General features: G+C 42.0%; 1 protein-coding gene across 1 annotated transcript in view; it reads right to left on the bottom strand.

The window, feature by feature from the left end:
• Positions 1-1,589: 1,589 nt before the first annotated feature.
• The window catches only part of ABCA13 (ATP binding cassette subfamily A member 13), a 315,259-nt gene continuing 296,201 nt past the window's right edge, over positions 1,590-20,647 (bottom strand). Inside the window, exons 49-51 of the mRNA XM_088018679.1 lie at positions 5,131-5,236; positions 3,834-3,971; positions 1,590-3,198 (exon numbers count right to left, since the gene is read on the bottom strand). Of these exons, the coding sequence (XP_087874805.1) occupies positions 3,103-3,198; positions 3,834-3,971; positions 5,131-5,236 (340 nt within the window). The 3' untranslated portion in view covers positions 1,590-3,102. The remainder of the gene's footprint in view (positions 3,199-3,833; positions 3,972-5,130; positions 5,237-20,647) is intronic.

Raw genomic sequence — 20,647 nt, 5'->3', positions numbered from 1 at the left:
TTGATGTCTGTGGAGCTGCTGTATCAACCTCTACCGGAGTAGCAGGCAAATATCCCTGGCCCATGGAAAATTGCTGATTTGCTCTGATATTCCCTTTGTTCCCACTTCTCCATCTGGGACGGCCCACCCAGGTGGTAACTGTTCCATGAACCTGGTTCCTGGGCGCCTGGGTGGCTCAGTTGGTTAAGCGACTGCCTTCGGCTCAGGTCATGATCCTGGAGGTCCAGGATCGAGTCCCGCATCGGGCTCCTTGCTCAGCGGGGAGTCTGCTTCTCCCTCTGACCCTCTTCCCTCTCGTGCTATCTCTCATTCTCTCTCTCTCAAATAAATAAATAAAATCTTAAAAAAAAAAAAAAAAAAAACCTGGTTCCTGCACCCTGGGTTAGAAGGACCCACTGCACGGCCCCAGAGCAGGGAGTGCTTATTGCCTGCAGATCCCACCTTGCCTTCCCCGCCTAACTGCATGCTTCTCACGGACACAGACTGGGGGTCCTTCACCTGTTAGTCTCCCACCCTCATGTTTACCATACTGACCATCTATTTATGCACATAGAATGGGCTCAACAGTATGGATCAAAAGGATGAACGTGTGTGTGTGTGTGTGTGTGTGTGTGTGTGTGTGTGTGAGGGGCTCTGAACTACTCGAGGATGCCAAACTGCGTTGTAAGACCATCAGCATACCACACCCAAATCATCACAGACCTGAAATACTCCCACACACCACAGCAAAGCCAAATACGAAAACATGCTCAAACTGGTCTGAAAATTTTAAACGTCTTTATCCCCCATTGGGGGGGGGTGTATGGAAATTTGTGATTAAGCTAAAGTATTCATGTCATACTCATAAACACCAAATAGCGGGGGAGGGTGGGGAGGGTGTATATTTCGTGAAAGGTCTTAGAGCGATCATGTTGCCCTTCTTCTCGGTTCAACATTCAACATCAACTAACCCAAGCCAACTATAACCTTAAGTCCCCCACTGTTCACTGTTCTAAAAATACACTTTTTGTTTGCCTTCTCAAATCCCGAGTTTGCATGAGGGCTTTCATACGTCCTCTGTTTAAATATCCTGGTAAAGATAAACTGTACGATAAAAGCTGGGTTGCCGGAACAGGAATAATCAAGGTGGTCTCAGCCTTACAAAGAACTCCACTCGGAATGCTTTCCAAAGAAGTCAGTTTGTTTAAAAGTCTCAGTTGTGTGACCATAAGCCCAAAGGTCTTAAGACAAATGCTTAACTCCAAAGGCATAAAATATCTGCATGACTTATAAATGCAATGACATTTTCAACACTAACATAAGATTTGACCTTTCCTATCCAGTCTTCTGGGGTATGGCGTTTTCACAGAGTGAGTTTCTTTTTTCTTCCTGTTTATTGTTCAAAGGCTTACCTGGAAGCGCAGCCTTCAAGAATACGGCGGCTCAAAGGGTGGAAAAGAATCCCTACGAGCAAAACATCACAGACTGAAGCTCAATCGAACTGTAACCTTTTCAAGCTTTAAAAGATCTTGAGTAGGTACATGTCTTCCCTAGCTCGGTTAAACGGGGTCCCTAACGGTGCAAGAAGATACACAAGCTCATTCCAAGAATCGGGTTCAATCAAAGCACATCTCTTTTATTCACTGCAGTATAAACACATTCCCGTGTCACAGATTTTCTGGATTGATTCAACAACAATCATCACAAAGGATTACATCTTCCATTTTGACAGTGAGACTGTTAGAACTGAGGGGGGGGGGATCCTAAACCCTAAACTGTAAGAAATCCTAAACCCTAAACTTTAAGAAAGCGTAATTCATGGGATTCATGTGAATCAAAATCAGTCAGCAAAACTCTCCATGACTGGCTGAATCCTGACAAGTTAAAAATATCTCCAGTATATACGAATGACATCAGGAAAGACAGATTTTAGTGAAATCCTGCATTAGCAAAGAAATGTGACGGAAAAGCGGTTCCCTTTGGCCACAAGCTACTATTACTCAAAAATTTAACTGGATAAGGTCAAATTTTACAATGAAATTAACGCAGCCCTCCATGGAGATTTGAGAATAATGTTACTCAGTGAAGATTAAGAAATACCTTGAAGCTCAGAAACGTCTGGCTAGAAACTATTTTCAGTGGTGGACAAAAGGACTTTACACATTTTGCTATCAGACGCAGGATGTCAAGTGTCTACAGCCCTTTGGAGCCACATCATGGCGCTTTATATCTGAAAATACTAGCACAGAAATTCTGAAAATGGCAGAATTGTTAGAAAATTTTAAAGCACTTAAAAGTAGGTCCTGATTTTGCTGGTAAAATCTGAAGTAACTTGATAGCTTACACCATCGGCTTTAAAACTAGAATGTGCCTCGGAATACCAGGAGGCATTAAGAAAACTGAGAAATTAAGAAAAAATAAAATACATCCACATTCTATTTCTTTCCATCGCTGCCTATATATTCAAAAATCTGTGGAAGTCTGGCAAAACTTTTATAAATGACATAGAGTACCCAGTTCAATTTACTCAATTTTGCTAAAGCGCTCTCTAAAAAGCTCCTTAATTCTGATTTTTCTAAGAAACATCTATTGTGGGAAAAAGTGGCAATTTTTACATGTCATCCCATATAATATCCAGTATTACAAAAAAACGTGTGTTATAAATCCTCGATCTTTTATGTAGACACATGTAAGCCTATCGAGGGATGAAAAGGGACAGAAACAGAAAACAGTCCGAGGTACTATTTCCTAAACAAACCAGTCAGGAAAGTTACTAGCCTTGGCTGCCTCAGTTTCCTTAAAAGTACAGTGAAATGTTCGGGAATGGCCAGTCTCTGACAGCTCCAAAATGTCTCAGCTTGGACTCTGGGTTCACTCGTCACGAAGAAGCTGGCCCCTCCTTGGCTTGACAAAGGGATTAGCCACATGGGAGGAACTCCCCGAAAGTCTACAGAAAACAAACTTCCAGTTTGCTGGTTTGCGTTAACCAACAGCTTCAAAGAGGAAAGGAAGAGCGGATGGATCTGGCCACCAGGAGCCTGACTGCCCGCTCCTTTGATCTTTAAGGATGAACGGTAACAAAAGACAAGGTATTATTCCTCTTAGGAACGTCCCCTTCGGTGCTTAGATAAGCAGGTGAGGTGGCTGGTGAGAGCCAGTAGGTGTAGACACAGTAGACGGTGAGGATTTCTGTTGCTCGGTAGCGAAATTAATAAATACCTGAACGAAACGATGAAAACCATTGTTAACCTGTGAGGACACCAGACCTTCTCTTCTCAACTATTATAAGAAGGGACCATCTCTTCAAAGCGCTGCCCGACTTTTCCGAAAAAAACCACAGAGCTTTCATCCATACCACCGCCTCGGAAACCGCCATAAACAGGTAAATCCTTTGAGGACACAGCTCGATGGGACAGTTACTAAACCACCGGGAAATTCGGGATGTGCTTTGAGCATGGCTTTAGAATGAAGGTGGGACTTAATTCTACATTCTGGCACTCAGTACACTTGGCTTCCCGACGTCAGTTATAGCTCAGCCATGATGGAGTCCCCTTAGACATTTTGGGGGGTGAGCAAAACGAAGAAGGGAAGGTTAACGGGGCATGACTTGCCCAGTGAATGCCCAGTGGAATTCTGGACAAATGGGAGTCCCACCAAACACATATCTTTAGTGGAGAGCTGACAAGAAACAAACCTCCTAACACTCACCATCCTATCTGGTAAAACCAGCAATTCATTTAAAGAAAGGACGAAGTAAGAAGTCAGGAAGTAATCCGACTAGTTTTAAAATCGGCTGGGGGAGGCCTCGAGCCCACACCAAAATGCAACCGGCCGAAGCGTGCAAGGTACCATACCTGTTCCAAAGTGGTTTGGTTAATGGAGTAATGTTTGATATTCAGGAAGGTCTTGTTGCTCTCTAAGACTCCGAACAGGTCGGCTAAGCATTCCCATCGTTTTGGCACATGATATTCCAATAAATTAAGGCGCTGCCCCTAAAAGCCAAAAACAAATTGTAAATTGGATCACATGATGAGCAATCGTTAAAACTGATCATGCTGCACTTAACTGATAAATAATCTTCTTTCAAAGCACACACCTAAATGGCAGCGGGAGGGTGGGTCAGTTCTGAGAGACTCCCGCGCGTGCCTACGGAGGATGGCATAGCTGGTACGTGGTCCTCCTCAAGGCTGAGGGGCTGTTTTGCCCCTCATACGCCCCCTCGCCCTGCCACAGCATGGGGAAGCCCTCCCTGGGGGCGAGAAGGTGCCTCACCCTACCGAGAAGGAGGAATTTATCGTGGAAGAAGGAGATGCATGCAGGCACCTGAACTTCACTGGATCTTGAGCAGAGCTCCCTCTTGTCCTCACCATGAGCTAGCGAGCAACTCTTGGTAAGAGGGGAAACATTCTGCCCCTCGTCTTCATTTGTGCAGAGGGGTATAACAGCAAGCGTGTTATCGGACATCTGGAGCGGTACCTGAGCACGAACGCCTGGTCTTGTCCAGTACGCTTCTTAGCAGTGGGATTTTACTCAGTGGCTCTAGGGCGATAGCTACTTTATAGATGAGACCCTATTTATGATAAACTAGAATCGTGTAGTTATCCAAGACCCTGTAGATGGTGCTTCTAAAATGTTAACGTGCGTAGGAGTGGCCTGGTCATCTCCTTAAATGCCGATTTGGATTCAGTAGGTTGGCACTTGAGATCCTGTAGGTCGAACCAGCTGCCCAGGGATGGAGACCCTACTAGTCCAGGCATCACACTTTGCCTCAAGTTAGCAGAGGATTAGCATCGCAAGCACAGGGCACTCCTTGTAAAATAATGCCGCAACCAGCAAGTCTAGAAGCCCCACAGCCAACACAATCTTCCTTCCTGAACAAAACAAGCCACGCAAGGCGGCTGTGCCCATGGGTAATGGGGGGTAAGTAACCACGGTCCACTCTGGGACACCCGACAACGTGGTCAGACAGGCTTGTCGTCCTGCACGGTGGCCCAGCGATATTCACTGGCCATGGGCGGGGAGCTTTGCAATCAGGCCTAGACAGCAGGCAGTATCTCCTAACAGTGCAGAACTAAAACAGGGAAAAAGACAAACGCACTTATCCACTTCCTCAGCTGAAAACAAAGAAGGAATGCAGAATTTTAGCACTACCTTAAACTGGATCCCTGGAAAATGGAGCTTCAAGCAGTCAGAAATCACGCTGTGCAGATTTGTTTCCTGACCGAGCCAAATCTTCACTGAATAACCATCACCAAACCTGGAAGTCAAATGAAATTAAAATATGGTTACAACCACTTGGACCTAAGAGAGATAAATTCTAAGTCCACTTCTGTAGGGATACAGTAAAGGAAAGTAACTATTCTAAATCGATGGGAGAGTCTGGATTTTCCAAAAATATAATACTCAGAAGTTGATTGTAACTCAGTTGTGCAGTTTTCTGTAATCCACTGACACAGACACGGAGTTATCTTTAAACACAAAATCAGCAAATCCTGGCATCAGTCCCTATTCAGTAAAAGAGGGAAGCTGAATGCGAACCGAAAGCAACGTGCTGAGTTCGAGAAGCAGGAGCTGGGCCGGGGACCAACCCTGAGAAGCACGGCGGCCCCCAGGTCTGTGATGATTAAGTGTGGCAGGGGAGAGGTGACAGGGAGTGCAGAAGTAATGAGCCAGGCGTTCACTTCTTCATCACATAAAGCAATTCTCCCACCTGTACCCTGACCCGGCAGGTGCGGTGACCACAGGGGAAGCTGGTCGGGGAGGTGCGTCCTCCACGCTGTGGAGCTGTGGACAGTAGCTCCCCCGGTGACCGGGAGACGACCCATGAGGCGACAGCCACACTGCAGAGCTATCTCAAAGAGTCACCGGCAAGAATTTATGCGGCTTCCAAAAACTGTGTTATTCTACCGCCTATTACATGTGAGCACATAATAGCATCTCAATAAAGATCCGTGAGACTAAAAACAAAGACATGAACACATCATGATGATAGCAGTCTGTGTCGATTTGGCTCATTAATATATCTATCCTAAGTACCTAGAACTAATAACTGTGAGTTGAATGAACGAATGAAATGGAAAGAAGAGATCGCATGTCGAGACCTTTATAAGCATCTTCGTTTACTTGAACACTTCAGACACCGACGGTCCAATCGTTTTGCAGGGGAAATGTATCTGGTGCAAAAGGAGGCCCAAGATAATGTGACTTTGCTCATTGACTCGAAGCACCCCGAGATCCTAGTCTGGGTTCTGACTTCCTGCTCCTGCTCCGATTTCAAATCTCCCCCAGATGTGAGCGAGGCCCCAACCTCTCCTGTCATTCGGGGCTGATGGTCTCAAATCCACTCATGGCTGAGAGGCTGTGAAGGCCGTTGATAAAATATGGATGAAAACAGGCAGAGAAGCATCCTGCTGCTTCTCCTGAGCTGCTTGGAAGGATTTCTGAAGGAGGTGTGCGTCTCGGCCGCTCCTCTGCTCAGGAGCAGGGGTCCCACCCTGTGCTGCCCACTAACCCAGCCCATCCAACCCCATCTTCACCACGGCCTCCCACGTGGGGGTGTGTTTCCACGTCTCAGGTGGGGAAGACACTGAGGTTGGAAGGGTGCAGGCACGTGGGTCCTGTCTGCAGGTGAAGTTGCATCCTGGGGACACAGAGGAGCACGGAGTGTGTTGCTGGTCTGGTGGTCCTCATGTCTGACAGCGTGTGTGCTGCTGACCGTGGGCCCAGATGGCCGGCCGGGTTGGAATGCGTTCCCTCCCTCCACGTACCAGATATGGGACTCAGGAGTCACGTCTGTCTGATAAGGATGCTAGGCGACTGAATGATTTCCTTGGAAACCACCAGGGACCACGTCTGGCACTGAGCAAGTAAGTAAACAGATACCCAGTCCAATTTAGTTTCTGCGCAGGATACGATCCAAATGTTAGAACACTTTGCTTTGGCGTGAAGCTCACATTTCTTCGGGAAACACAGATGAAAGCAGATGAGCCAATGAGAATGAGGATCAGAACGACATAGAGCACAAAGGGGGGAGGGGACGGTATGCACGGATGACCTCACTCTCCTACGCACGTCAGGGACCACGTGCACCCTTAGCACAAACTGCAGCCCCGTGGGCATACTTTGCTAATGCGTTTTGAAAAACGCATGCTAAATTCCAATCACTATCTAATAAATTCACACTATGAACATATATTCCTATCTAAAATTCTTTCGAGATGAAGTTTCATTGGAACTAGGCCACTTCTAGTTTTACTCTAGACAATTTGAATTATGAAGCTCCTTAAGGAAAGAGAAACACCCCACAAGAAAATGTTCCTGGGACAGGCTGGCACGTGTCTCAGGATCTCTCTGGAGTAGTCAACAAGACTCCTGGACAGAAACTTACGAAAGCAGGTCATGTTCAGTTACTAGGAGAATTTTTGTAGATTAGCGATTTCATTTACGATGCAAGAATCTAATTTACTTTACTAGAATTTAATTTAGCTTTACTTTCTCCTTTCGGCCTATAACCTACGCATTTATGTTAGTGATCTAAGTTCCATGAGGGATTTATTTGATTCGTGTGCTTTCCAGTCTAAAAGCTCTCAAAGCAGCCGAAGGTCCTTCGTTTATATACGCGGTCATCGGTCTGACAGGGCTCAACGTCGGTGAGCCCTCTGCTGCCCCCCCCTGCTTGTTGCTCTCTCTGTCAAATAAATAAATAAATAAAACCTTAAAAAACAAGCCCAAATTAGGGGTGCCTGGGTGGCTCAGTCAGTTCAGCATCGGACTCTTGGTTTTGGGTGAGGTCATAATCTCAGGGTCATGAGATCGAGCCCCCAAATCAGGCTCCACACTCAGCACAGAGTTTGCTTGAGATGCTCTCCCTCTCTCCCTCTGCCCCTCTCCCACTCTCTCTCTCTCTAAAATAAATAAATAAAATCCTAAAAAAAAAAAAAAAAAGCCCTAATTTGACTGGATGAGGCTGTGGAGCAATTTATGCCCCAGGACATCATTGAAATGAATAGAATAGTCATTCAGTGATCAGTGATGCTAACAGCTGAGCATGGTCAAGAGGTGAGGCAGAAAGCCATGCCCAAAGCACCATCACCCAGGGTGACTGAGGGCACACCCCAGGCTGCCCCCTGAGGAGCACCATCAGACAATTCACCCTGTGGTGGGGGCAGAAACAGGCTTCGCTAAAACTATCCAAATAGTCACTAAACACAGCAACAAGCAGAAAACCATAACAAGCCCCAGCAGTGGAAGGCCAGTGCCCAAAATTGCTGCAATACATCATCAAAATGCCCAGTTTCCAATAAAAAATGATGAGACATATACGGAAACAGGAAAGAATGACCCATATGCCAGAAAAAAAAAAAAAAATGTAAAACAGAAACTGCTTGTGAAAGCAGCCAGATGTTAGATTAACAAAGACTACAAAGTAGTGATTATAAATATGTCAAAAGAACTAAAAGAAACCATGATTAAAGAAGCCAAAAGAAGGTATGATGATAGTGTCCCATCAGCTAGAGACTAGCAGCAAAGAGACAGAAATTATGAAAAAGACCCACATGGAAATTCTGGAGTTGAATAACAGAACTGAAATAAAAACTCACTCAAGAGGCTCAAGAGTTTGACTTTGCAAAGGGAAGAATTAGTAAGCTTGAAGATAGATTGATAGAGATTATGTGACCCCAAAACAGACAAGAAAAATGAACAGAACCTCAGAGAAGTGTAGGACACCATAAACAAGATTAACAGTTGACTTCTCATCAAAAAAAATGGAGACCAGAAGCCATTTAAACATTACCATTTAATAACATTTAAGCATTTAAGGTGCTCAAAAAAAAAAAAAAAAAAACAAACCCACAAAAACCAAAAAATTGCCAAAGAAGAATCTTATGTCCAGAAATGTTATTTTTCAAAAAGAAGGCAAAATGAAAGCATTTCCTGAAAAAAATGGAGAGAATTTAACTGGAAAACCCACCATCCAAGAAATACTAAACAAAGCACTTATTTCAGTCTGAAAGTAGGTGACCTCCACAGAGTAATTCAAATCCACATGAAAAAAACAGTACAAGTAAAGGTAACGATGCAATTATAACAGTAAAAATGCACATCCTTTCTCCTTTCTTCTCTTAGGTGATTGCAGAAGCAATTATATTAACAATACACAGCTGTATTATTGGGCCTATTACATACAGAATGTAATAACTTGCCGGTAACAGCCCAAAGGAGCCGAGAGAAAGCAAAGCTGTGTCTGACAAAGAGAAGGGCCCCTGATGGTAATTTCAATCCACAGGGGAAAAGGACAAGAACCAGAAATGCTACATAAGAGAGTTAATATAACAAAGGCTATAAATATGTACTTGTTCTCCGTTTTTGTAACAGTTCCTTTAAAAGACCTAAAAATTATATGCAGTGATAATTACAGCAACCTGTTCTTGGGTTGGTAACACTGATAAATGTTAGGTATCTAACATAATAACACCAAGAGGCAGGAAAGTGATCCAGAACATTTCCGTATCTCATTGGAACTAGGTGAGCTTAAATCTGAAGCTAATTCCGATGAGTTAGGATGTATATGGTAGGCCCCAAGAGCATCCACTAAGGATCTAACAAAAAATATAGGTATAGTGGAAAAATCACTAAGAAATTAAGATGCTGTTAGAAAATATTCACTTAGGGGCGCCTGGGTGGCTCAGTCAGTTAAGCGTCTGCCTTCAGCTCAGGTCATGATCCCAGGGTCCTGGGATCGAGCCCCACATCGGGCTCCCCGCTCGGCAGGGAGTCTGCTTCTCCCTCTGCCTCTCACCCCACTTGTGCTCTCTCTCACTTTCTCTGTCTCTCTCTCAAATAAATAAATAAAATGTTTAAAAAATATATTCACTTAATTCAAAAAAAAAAAAGCAGTAAAGGAGAAACAATGAAAGAAAAGCAACACAAGACTTGTAGAAAACAGAGGTGAAAGGGCAAGTGTAACTGATAATAATCCAACTCTATCAATAATCAATAATCAATCAAAATGTTAAATATGAATGGATTAAATGATCCAAATAAAAAGCTGAGATCATTAGACCAGAAAAGATCCAAAAATAGCCACCTCTAGGAGACACACCTGGAATTCAAAGATACAGATAGACCGAAAGTCAAAGGATAGAAAAAGATGTATCACACGAAGAGCAGCAACAAAGCTGAACGGCTAAGGCTAACACGGTGGAAAGTAGACTTTAAAACAAAAAATGCTACTGAAGGAGAAGAAGGAGATTTTACAGTGATAAAAAGTTAACCCATCAAGAAAATATAATAATTATACTCATATCTGTACCTAAGAACAGAGCACCAAAAACACATGAAGAAAAAGCAGACAGAACTGAAGGCAGACATGGACAACTTAATAACAATATTGGCTAGAACAACCTGGAAAAAGATTAACGAGGAAATAGCACACTTTAACAACCCATTATAAACCAACAATACCTAAAAAGCATCTACAGAGATCTCTACCAAACAACAGAAGAACAGACATTATTTTCAAGTGCACATGGAACATTCTTCAGGATAGACCATACGGTAGGCCATAAAACACACTTCAGTAAACTTAAAGGGACCGAAATAATATCAAGTACATTCTTTGATAATGAGGGAATGAAATTATAAGTAAATTTCAGAAAAACTTTGGAAAACTCACAAATGAATTAAACAAAATCCCCTAAGTAATCAGTAAGTCAAAGAATAAGTCACATGGAAAATTAAAAACTTCTTTGAGATAAATGGAAATGAAAACTCAAAATACCAAATGTCTGAGGTATAGGTAAAGTGGCAAAGGGAAGAGGGAAACTTAAAGTTTCAAATAACTATATTTAAAAATAAGAAGTAACTATATTTAAAAATAAGAAAGATCACAAAACAATAACCTAATCTATCATTGAAGACACTGGTAAAAGAAGGGCAAATTAAACTTAAAATAAGAAGGGAGGAAATAATTAATATGAGAGTGGAATTTAATGAGATAGAGAACAGAAAAGCAATGGATAAAATCAGTACAACCAAAAAGCTAGTTCTTTAAAATAATCAGCAAGACTGACAATCCTTCAGTTAGACTGACCAAGCAAAAAAGCCTCACATTACTAGAATCAGAAATAAAAGATGAGGCATTACTATCAACCTTCCCAAATTAAAAAGGATTATAGAGTAATATTATGAACAATTGTAATCCAATATATTATATAAATATATATGAAATGGTGAAATGGACACATTGCTAGAAAGACAAACCTATTAAAATTGACTCAAGAATACAAAAACTATGTAAATAGACCTATAGTAAGTAAAGTGATCTAATTAGTCATCTAAAAACCACTAGCAAAGAAAACGCCAGACCCAGACGGCTTCACTAGTGAACTCTATCAAACATTTCAAAAAAAACTAATACCAATTCCTTAAAATTTCTTTCAAAAAATAGAAAAGCAAGCATACTTCTGAGGAACAAAAACTAGAGGCCAATATCTATTATGAACATGGACACAAAAATGCTCAACAAAACACTAACAAATTGAATATGGCCACATAAAAAAAAAAAGAGAGCGAGAGAGAAATATATCATGACCAAGTGGGATTTGTCCCAGGATGAAAGGTTGGTTTAACATTTAAAAATCAACGAATGTGGGGGGGCGGAGCAAGATGGCGGAGGAGCAGGAGACCTAGATTTTGTCTGGTCTCAGGAATTCAGCTGGATAGGGATCAAACCATTCTCAACACCTACGAACTCAACAGGAGATCGAAGATAAGGATATTAAGAACACTCTGAACAGAAAAGCGACCACATTCTGGAAGGTAGGACGTGCGGAGAAGTGAATCCGAGGCGATATTCGGGAGGATAGACGGCGGGGGAGGGGGCCTCCGTCGGCCGCTTCTGGCAAGTGCTAGAGCCGCGGAGCACAAAATCGGAACTTTTGGAAGTCGGCTCCGCGGAGGGACGTCGCTCCAGTGGCTAAGCGGGGGGTGGAACCCTCGCGGGACACTGTGGTCTCAGGACCCTCGGGGTCACAGAAAGACCGGGGGTGCCTGAGTGCGCCAGAGCTCCCAGGGATCGGAGCGGGGAAGCCGGCTGCAGAGACGGAGCCGAGGCGCGGGCTCTCAGCTCGGGGTGGCCATAAACTGTGACCCGCGGCCCAGTCGGGCCACTGCTCCTCCAGCTGGGACCCAACAAGCGGCAGAGCCGGGGAGACCCCCCTTCCTCCCCCGGGAGGAGCGGCGCGGGAGCGCAGCGCAGGGATCTGCTGGGTTTGGAGACTCCACACGGGGTCGGGTGCCGGAGATAGAAACGCTCGGTCACAGGCCGGGTGAGCACGGAGTGCGGCCAGAGACCGGGGACACGGGAGTGACTGCTTTTCTCTGGGGGCGCACTGAGGAGCGGGGCCCCGAGTTCTCGGCTCCTCCGGGCGGAGACTGGGAGGCCACCATGTTCACCCTGGTCCTCCAAAGCTGTACCGAGAGCTTGCAGGGAACAAAAGCTCCTGAGAGCAAACCCGAGCAGCTTGCTTAGCCCGGACCGACAAGGGCGGGGCAATTCCGCCTCCGGCAAAGACATTTGGAAACCACGGCAACAGGCCCCTCCCCCAGAAGATCAGCACAAACAGCCAGCAAGCCAAGACCAAGTTTACCGATCAAGGAGAACGGGAGAACTCCAGCGCTAGGGGAATACTGCACATAGAATTCATGGCTTTTTTTTTTTTTTTTTTACCATGATTCATTATTTCATCAAAGTTAATTTTTGTTGACTTTTTTTTATTTTTCTTTTTCCCTTTTTCAACCAACATTTATAAATCCCTTTTTTTAAAAAAAAAAAAACATTTTTTATTTTTTTTTCATTTTTAGAGTCATATTTTATCCCTTCATAGTAGTTATCCTTGTTTTTGGCATATATATATAAGTTGTTCTCTCTTTAAAATTTTGAGGTACAGTTTCTTCTAACAGATCAAAATATACCCTAAACCACTAGTGTATGCCTTTGTTCTAGTCTCCTGCCTGATCACATTCTCTCCCTTTTCCTTTTTTTTTTTTCCTTAAATCTTCTTTCTTTTTTCAAACAACTTATCTTACCAAGTCCTTTTATAAAATCTTTTATAATTTTCATCTTTACAGTCATCTTCCATCCCTTCATTGTATCAACTCTTATTTTGTACATATATGTCTTTCTTCCTTTAAAATTTTAGGAGGCACTTTTTTCTAACAGACCAAAATACGCCCAAAATCTAGTGTGTGGCACTGATCTATGCACTAGCCTGATCATATTTGATCATATTCTGCCTTTTTTGAATTGTTTTGTTCTTGTTTTTATCTTTTTTTTTTCTTTCTTTTTTCTTTTTCTCTTTCTTTTTTCTTTCTTTCCCTTTCTTTTCCCCTGGTTTCAGGTCTTTTCTGATTTGTATACAGTATATTTGCTGGGGACGTTGTAAACCTGTTAGCCTTTTGTTCTCTCATTCATCTATTCTCCTCTGGACAAAATGACAAGACGAAAGAAATCACCTCAGCAAAAAGAACAAGAGGTAGTACCGTCAGCCAGGGACCTACTCAATACTGACATTAGTTCGATGTCGGACCTAGAGGTCAGAATCATGACTTTAAAGCTACTAGCTGGGCTTGAAAAAAGCATGGAAGTTATTAGAGAAACCCTTTCTGGAGAAATAAAAGAACTAAAATCTAACCAAATCGAAATCAAAAAGGCTATTGATGAGGTGCAATCAAAAATGGGGGCACTAAATGCTAGGATAAATGAGGCAGAAGAGAGAATCAGCGATATAGAAGACCAAATGATGGAAAATAAAGAGGCTGAGAAAAAGAGAGAGAAACAACTACAGGATCACGAGGGCAGAATTCGAGAGATAAGTGATACGATAAGACGAAACAACATTAGAATAATTGGGATCCCAGAAGAAGAAGAGAGAGAGAGAGGGGCAGAAGGTATATTGGAGCAAATTATAGCAGAGAACTTCCCTAATGTGAGGAAGGAAACAGGCATTAAAATCCAGGAGGCACAGAGAACCCCTCTCAAAATCAATAAAAATAGGTCAACACCCCGACATCTAATAGTAAAACTTACGAGTCTCAGAGACAAAGAGAAAATCCTGAAAGCAGCTCGGGAGAAGAGATATGTAACCTACAATGGGAGAAACATTAGATTGGCAACAGACCTATCCACAGAGACGTGGTAGGCCAGAAAGGACTGGCAAGATATCTTCAGAGCACTAAACGAGAAAAATATGCAGCCAAGAATACTATATCCAGCTAGGCTATCATTGAAAATAGAAGGAGAGATAAAAAGCTTCCAGAACAAACAAAAACTAAAGGAATTTGCAAACACGAAACCAGCCCTCCAAGAAATATTGAGAGGGGTCCTCTAAGCAAAGAGAGAACCTAAAAGCAGCAAAGAGCAGAAACAAACACAGACAACAGACAGTTAACAGTCACCTTACAGGTAATACAATGGCACTAAATTCATACCTTTCAATAGTTACCCTGAATGTAAATGGGCTAAATGCCCCAATCAAAAGACACAGGCTATCAGATTGGATTAAAAAACAAGACCCATCAATATGCTGTCTGCAAGAGACTCATTTTACACCCAAAGACACCCCCAGATTGAAAGTGACGGGGTGGAAAACCATTTACCATGCTAATGGACACCAAAAGAAAGCTGGGGTGGCAATCCTTATATCAGACAAACTAGATTTTAAAACAAAGACTGTAATAAGAGATGAAGAAGGACACTATATCCTACTTAAAGGGTCTATCCAACAAGAAGATCTAACAATTGTAAATATCTATGCCCCAAACATGGGAGCAGCCAATTATATAAGGCAATTAATAACAAAAGCAAAGAAACACATTGACAACAATACAATAATAGTGGGGGACTTTAACACCCCCCTGACTGAAATGGAAAGATCATCTAAGCAAAAGATCAACAAGGAAATAAAGACTTTAAATGACACACTGGACCAAATGGACCTCACAGACATATTCAGAACATTCCATCCCAAAGCAACGGAATACACATTCTTCTCTAGTGCCCATGGAACATTCTCCAGAATTGATCACATCCTAGGTCACAAATCAGGTCTCAATCGGTACCAAAAGATTGGGATCATTCCCTGCATATTTTCAGACCACAATGCTTTGAAACTAGAACTCAACCACAAGAGGAAAGTCGGAAAGAACTCAAATACATGGAGGCTAAAGAGCATCCTACTAAAGAATGAATGGGTCAACCAAGAAATTAAAGAAGAATTTAAAAAATTCATGGAAACCAATGAAAATGAAAACACAACTGTTCAAAATCTTTGGGATACAGCAAAGGCAGTCCTGAGAGGAAAGTATATAGCAATACAAGCCTTTCTCAAGAAACAAGAAAGGTCTCAAATACACAACCTAACCCTACACCTAAAGGAGCTGGAGAAAGAACAACAAAGAAAGCCTAAACCCAGCAGGAGAAGAGAAATCATAAAGATCAGAGCAGAAATCAATGAACTAGAAACCAAAAGAACAGTAGAACAGATCAACGAAACTAGGAGCTGGTTCTTTGAAAGAATTAACAAGATTGATAAACCCCTGGCCAGACTGATCAAAAAGAAAAGAGAAATGACCCAAATCAACAAAATCATGAATGAAAGAGGAAAGATCACAAGCAACACCAAAGAAATACAAACAATTATAAGAACATATTATGAGCAACTCTATGCCAGCAAATTAGATAACCTAGAAGAAATGGGTGCATTCCTAGAGATGTATCAACTACCAAAATTGAACCAGGAAGAAATAGAAAACCTGAACAGACCTATAACCACTAAGGAAATTGAAACAGTCATCAAAAATCTCCCAAGAAACAAAAGCCCAGGGCCAGATGGCTTCCCAGGGGAATTCTATCAGACATTTCAAGAAGAATTAATACCTATTCTCCTGAAACTGTTCCAAAAAATAGAAATGGAAGGGAAACTTCCAAACTCATTTTATGAGGCCAGCATTACCTTGATCCCAAAACCAGACAAAGACCCCACCAAAAAAGAGAATTACAGACCAATATCCTTGATGAACATGGATGCAAAAATTCTCACCCAAATACTAGCCAATAGGATCCAACAGTACATTAAAAGGATTATTCACCACGACCAAGTGGGATTTATTCCTGGGCTGCAAGGCTGGTTCAACATCCGCAAATCAATCAACGTGATACAATACATTAACAAAAGAAAGAACAAGAATCATATGATCCTCTCAATAGATGCAGAAAAAGCATTTGACAAAGTACAACATCCTTTTTTGATCAAAACTCTTCAGAGTATAGGGATAGAGGGTACATACCTCAATATCATAAAAGCCATCTATGAAAAACCTACAGCGAATATCATTCTCAATGGGGAAAGGCTGAGAGCTTTTCCCCTAAGGTCAGGAACGCGGCAGGGATGTCCACTCTCACCACTGCTATTCAACATAGTATTAGAAGTCCTAGCCACAGCAATCAGACAACAAAAAGAAATCAAAGGCATCCAAATCGGCAAAGAGGAAGTCAAACTCTCACTCTTTGCAGATGATATGATACTGTATGTGGAAAACCCAAAAGACTCCACCCCAAAACTGCTAGAACTCATACAGGAATTCAGTAAAGTAGCAGGATATAAAATCAATGCACAGAAATCCGTGGCATTCCTATACACCAACAACAAGACAGAAGAGAGACAAATCAAGGAGTCGATCCCATTTACAATTGCACCCAAAACCATTAGATACCTAGGAATAAATCTAACCAAAGAGGCAAAGGATCTGTACTCAGAAAACTATAAAATACTCAGGAAAGAAATTGAAGAAGACACAAAGAAATGGAAAAATGTTCCATGCTCATGGATTGGGAGAATCAACATTGTGAAGATGTCAATGCTACCTAGAGCAATCTACACATTCAATGCAATCCCCATCAAAATACCATCCACTTTTTTCAAAGAAATGGAACAAATAATCCTAAAATTTGTATGGAACCAGAAGAGACCCAGAATAGCCAGAGGAATACTGAAAAAGAAAAGCAAAGCTGGCAGCATCACAATTCCGGACTTCCAGCTCTATTACAAAGCTGTCATCATCAAGACAGTATGGTACTGGCACAAAAACAGACACATAGATCAATGGAACAGAATTGAGAGCCCAGAAATGGACCCTCAACTCTATGGTCAACTTATTTTTGACAAAGCAGGAAAGAATGTCCAATGGCAAAAAGACAGTCTCTTCAACAAATGGTGTTGGGAAAATTGGACAGCCACATGCAGAAGAATGAAACTGGACCATTTCCTTACACCACACACAAAAATAGACTCCAAATGGTTGAAAGACCTAAACGTGAGACAGGAGTCCATCCAAATCCTAAAGGAGAACACAGGTAGCAACCTTTTCGACCTTAGCCACAGCAACTTCTTCCTAAAAACATCGCCAAAGGCACGGGAAGCCAGGGCAAAAATGAACTATTGGGATTTCATCAAGATCAAAAGCTTCTGCACAGCAAAAGAAACAGTCCACAAAACCAAAAGACAACCGACAGAATGGGAGAAAATATTTGCAAATGACATATCAGATAAAGGGCTAGTATCCAAAATCTATAAAGAACTTATCAAACTCAACACCCAAAGAACAAATAATCCAATCAAGAAATGGGCAGAAGACATGAACAGACATTTCTCCAAAGAAGACATCCAAATGGCCAACAGGCACATGAAAAAGTGCTCAACATCGCTTGGCATCAGGGAAATCCAAATCAAAACCTCAATGAGATACCACCTCACACCCATCAGAATGGCTAAAATTAACAAGTCAGGGAACGACAGAGGTTGGCGGGGATGTGGAGAAAGGGGAACCCTCCTACACTGTTGGTGGGAATGCAAGCTGGTGCAACCCCTCTGGAAAACAGTAGGGAGGTTCCTCAAACAGTTGAAAATAGAGCTACCATACGATCTAGCAATTGCACTACTGGGTATTTACCCCAAAGATACAAATGTAGGGATCCGAAGGGGTACGTGCACCCCAATGTTTATAGCAGCAATGTCCACCATAGCCAAACTGTGGAAAGAGCCAAGATGCCCATCGACAGATGAATGGATAAAGAAGATGTGGTATATATACACAATGGAATATTATGCAGCCATCAAAAGGAATGAGATCTTGCCATTTGCAACGACGTGGATGGAACTGGAGGGTGTTATGCTGAGTGAAATAAGTCAATCAGAGAAAGACATGTATCACATGACCTCACTGATATGAGGAATTCTTAATCTCAGGAAAGAAACTGAGTGTTACTGGAGTGGTTGGGGGTGGGAGGGATGGGGTGGCTGGGTGATAGACATTGGGGAGGGTATGTGCTATGGTGAGCGCTGTGACTTGTGCAAGACTGTTGAGTCACAGATCTGTACTTCTGAAACAAATAACGCAACATATTTTAAGAAAAAAGAAAAAGAAGAAGATAACAGGAGAGGAAGAAAAGGGGAGTATGTCAGAGGGGGAGACGAACCATGAGAGATGATGGACTCTGAAAAACAAACTGAGGGTTCTAGAGGGGAGGGGGGTAGGGGGATGGGTTAGCCTGGTGATGGGTATTGAGGAGGGCACGTTCTGCATGGAGCACTGGGTGTTATGCACAAACAATGAATCATGGAACACTGCACCAAAAACTAATGATGTAATATATGGTGATTAACATAACAATAAAAAATTAAAAAAAAAAAATCAACGAATGTGACACACACATGATCATCTCAATTGATGCAGTGAAAGTATTCAATAAAATCCAATACTCTTTAATGAAAAAAACACTCAAGGAATAGGAATAGAAGAATAGTTTCTCAATTGATAAAGGGCACTGAGGAAAACCCATAAATAACAATACTTAATGATGAAAAACTGGGCTTTCTTCCTAAAAACAGGAACAAGATGAGTGTGTATACTCTCACAATGTGTATACACCATTGTACTGGAGGCTCTATCTAGAGTAAGAAAAAGAAAGAAAAGGCATCCATACTGGAAAGGAAGAAGTAAAAACATATTCATATATGGTATGATTCTGTATGTAGGAATGCCTATGGAATTCACTAAATACTTTTAGAAATAATAAATAATTTCAGCAAGATTACAAGACACAAGATCAATGCACAAAAAAAAATTGTCTTTCTACAACTTTCTACAATCTAAAAAATGAAATTAAAGAAACAACTCCATTTACAGTAGCATCAAAAGAAACACTTCAGATTAAACGTAACCAAATAAGTGTAAAACCTATGATTTGTGACTAAAAAACATTGTTAAAAGAAATTAAAGGAGATTTAAATATATCATGTTCATGGATAGGAAGACTTAACATTGTTAAGATGGCAATTCTCCTCAAATTTATCTACAGATTCAACACAATCTACTGACTTCTTTGTAGAAATTACAACCTGATTCCAACATCCATATGGAATTGCAATGGACCTAGACCAGCCAAACAGTTTTGAAAAAGAAGAACAAAGTTGGAGGACTAATACTTCCTGATTTCAAAGCTTACTACAAAGCAATAGTACTCAAAACGCTAGGGTACTAGCAACAGGATTAACATAGAGATCAATGAAATAGAATTGAGAGTCCAGAAATAAACCTGTAGGTCTGTGGTCAACTGACTTTTGACAGTGTGGCCAAGACCATTCAATGGTAAGAGTAATCTTTCAACAAATGGTGCTGGCAGAACTGGATAGCAACGGGGTAAGAAGATGAACCTCTACCTCAAACACAGTTATAAAAAAGCTAACTCAAAAACACGTATCAGGGGCACCTGGGTGGCTCCGTCAGTTAAGCATCTGCCTTCAGCTCAGGTCATGATCTCAGGGTCCTGGGATCAAGTCCCCATGCTCCCTGCTCAGCAAGGAGTCTGCTTCTCCTTCTCCCTCTCCCTTTGCTCCTAACCCGCTCCCCCACTTGTGTTCTCTCTCTCATGCTGTGTCTCAAATAAATAAATACAATCTTAAAAATAAGTAAATAAATAAACAGAAATTTCTTCACAGAAGATACAAAAATGTCCAATAAACACATGGAAATATGTCCAATATCATCAGGGCAATGCAGATCAAAATCACAGTGAGATGCTACATACCTTACCCTCATTGGGTAGGGAAATAAAATGCAGGGGCGAAGATGGGGTGGAATTGGAACCCTCGTTCACTGCCAAGAGAAATGTAAAGTGGTGTGGCCAATTTGCTGTTTTTAAGATTTATTTATTTATTTGAGAGAGAGAGAGCATGAGTGGGGGGGCAGAGAGGGAGAGAGAATCTCAAGCAGACTCGGCGCTGAGCACGGAGCCCAACACACAGGGTTCAATCTCTCATGACCCTGAGGTCTTGACCTGGGCTGAAACTAAGAGTCGGACTCTTATCCAATGGTCCTACCCAGGCGCCCCTGGTGCAGCCAATTTGTAAAAGCAGTTTGATAGTTCCCTACATGGTTAAGCACAGAGTCAATCAATATATGACCTAGCAATTTCACTCCAAGGTATATACCCCCCAAAATAAATAGATATGTCCACACAAAAGCTCATACATGACTGTTTACAGCAACATAATGCATAATAGCCAAAAGGTGGAACCAATCCCAAGCCCATCAACAGTGGAGGAAGTAG

This window comes from Eumetopias jubatus, unplaced genomic scaffold (assembly GCF_037043125.1).
Source record: "Eumetopias jubatus isolate StellerSeaLion01/CBP00866 unplaced genomic scaffold, mEumJub1_p1.0 scaffold_14, whole genome shotgun sequence".
Taxonomy (NCBI): Eukaryota; Metazoa; Chordata; class Mammalia; order Carnivora; family Otariidae; genus Eumetopias; species Eumetopias jubatus.
The sequence above is the reverse complement of the archived record's forward strand: the minus strand, read 5'-3'. Positions and strand labels throughout refer to the sequence as shown.